The 1664-nt window shown below is 33.5% G+C and overlaps 1 protein-coding gene across 1 annotated transcript in view; it reads left to right on the top strand.

The window, feature by feature from the left end:
* Positions 1-989, top strand: part of HELRODRAFT_172775 (hypothetical protein) — a gene marked incomplete at both ends in the record, with an annotated part of 4011 nt that extends 3022 nt beyond the window's left edge. Inside the window, 2 exons of the mRNA XM_009019414.1 lie at positions 210-411; positions 919-989. Coding sequence (XP_009017662.1) covers positions 210-411; positions 919-989 — 273 coding nt within the window. The remainder of the gene's footprint in view (positions 1-209; positions 412-918) is intronic.
* Between the last annotated feature and the right edge of the window lie 675 nt (positions 990-1664).

Below are 1664 nucleotides of genomic sequence, written 5' to 3' on the forward strand. Positions count from 1 at the left end.
GGAGATCATTTGTGGATGAAATAAACAGATTTAATAAATGTATGTCGGACGTTGGCCGTTGGATGTCCGATAATTCATTGAAGTTAAACCAATGTAAGACTCAGTTCATCCCAGTTGGGACTTGGCAACAGTTATCGAAGATGAATGTCACTTCACTCAATCAATCAATCAATTCGCTTATAAAGTGCTATTTCCGCGATGTTCAACAGCGCTCCTCAATGAATTTTGAAAACAGATGGGTCTTGAGATCCGCTCTGAACTTCGCAAGTGATGGAGAAATAGTTAGAGAAGTAGGTAGAGAGTTCCAGAGATATGGCCCAGAAAAAGCAAAAGCAGATTTGGCAAAAGAGTGTTTAACACGAGTTAAGAAAAAGCGAGAAGAAGAAGACGATCGTAAACCGGGGCGTTTAGGTTCAATTAATATATCTGATAAGTACTTAGGAAATAATTTAGATTGAGACTTATACATGAACGTGCAAATTTTAAAAATTATTCTATATTTTATAGGTAGCCAGTGCAAGAGAACAAGATATGGAGATATATGAGAAAAGAAAGGGGCACGAGCAACTAGACTAGCAGCAGAGTTAAAAGCTTTACTTAAAGGATAGAGTATAGAGTCAGGAAGACCATAGTAGAGCGAGTTACAATAATCAATCCTAGATAAGACTAACGAAGTAACAAGAAGGAGAAGAGTAGGATCATCAAGAAAAGGCAAAAGTTTTTTTATTCTACGTAGATGAAAGTAAGAGCTTCTAGCAACACTATTAATCTGAGAAGAGAGAGACATAGTAGAATCAAAGATAAAACCTAGACTACGAAACTTATGAGAGACATCAAGAGTTTTAGAATCAGGTAAGATAATAGGAGGAATAGTAATTGAGTGTTTAGATTTATTAAAACAAATTAATTCAAACTTAGAAGGATTAAGTTTAAGACACATAGAATCAGACCAAGCGATAATCAAAGAAAGACATAGAGATAAATTATGAAGAACACTATTGAGATTAGATGGAGGAAAAGAAGTATAAATATAAGAATCATCAGCATATAGATGACTAGAGAAAGAAAAGTTATTAATAATACGAGGTAGTTCAGAAGTATAGAGTATAAATAGAAGAGGGCCAAGGATAGAACCCTGAGGTACCCCGAAAGTAAGAGTAGAGGAGTTAGAAGTAGAATTATTGAGAACAACAGAAGAAAAACGATTACAGAAATAAGAAGAAAACCAAGATAGACAAGAATCAGTAATATTAAAAGAAAGATGCAGCAGTCTCAAGAGAATAGTATGGTCAACAGTATCAAAAGCTGAAGAATAGTCAAGAGCAAGAAGAAGAGTAAGATTACTATTGTCACTAGAGAGAAGGATATCATTGTGTATTTTAAGTAAAGAAGTTTCAGTACTGTGAGCAGGTCTGAAACCAGATTGAGATACAGGTAGCAAAGAGTTAAAGTCTAAATAGGATGAGAGTTGATTAAAAACAACTTTTTCTATTATTTTAGAGATGAAAGTAATATTAGTTACAGGTCTATAATTAGATAAAGAGGTAGGATCTAGGGATGTGTTTTTAAGAATAGGAATAACAATAGAATTCTTATAAGAAGTAGGAAATTTAGAGGTGGAAAGAGATAAATTAACTAATTGAGAATGATGGATAAAATATGAA

This window comes from Helobdella robusta (genome assembly GCF_000326865.2).
Source record: "Helobdella robusta unplaced genomic scaffold HELROscaffold_24, whole genome shotgun sequence".
NCBI classification, from domain to species: Eukaryota; Metazoa; Annelida; class Clitellata; order Rhynchobdellida; family Glossiphoniidae; genus Helobdella; species Helobdella robusta.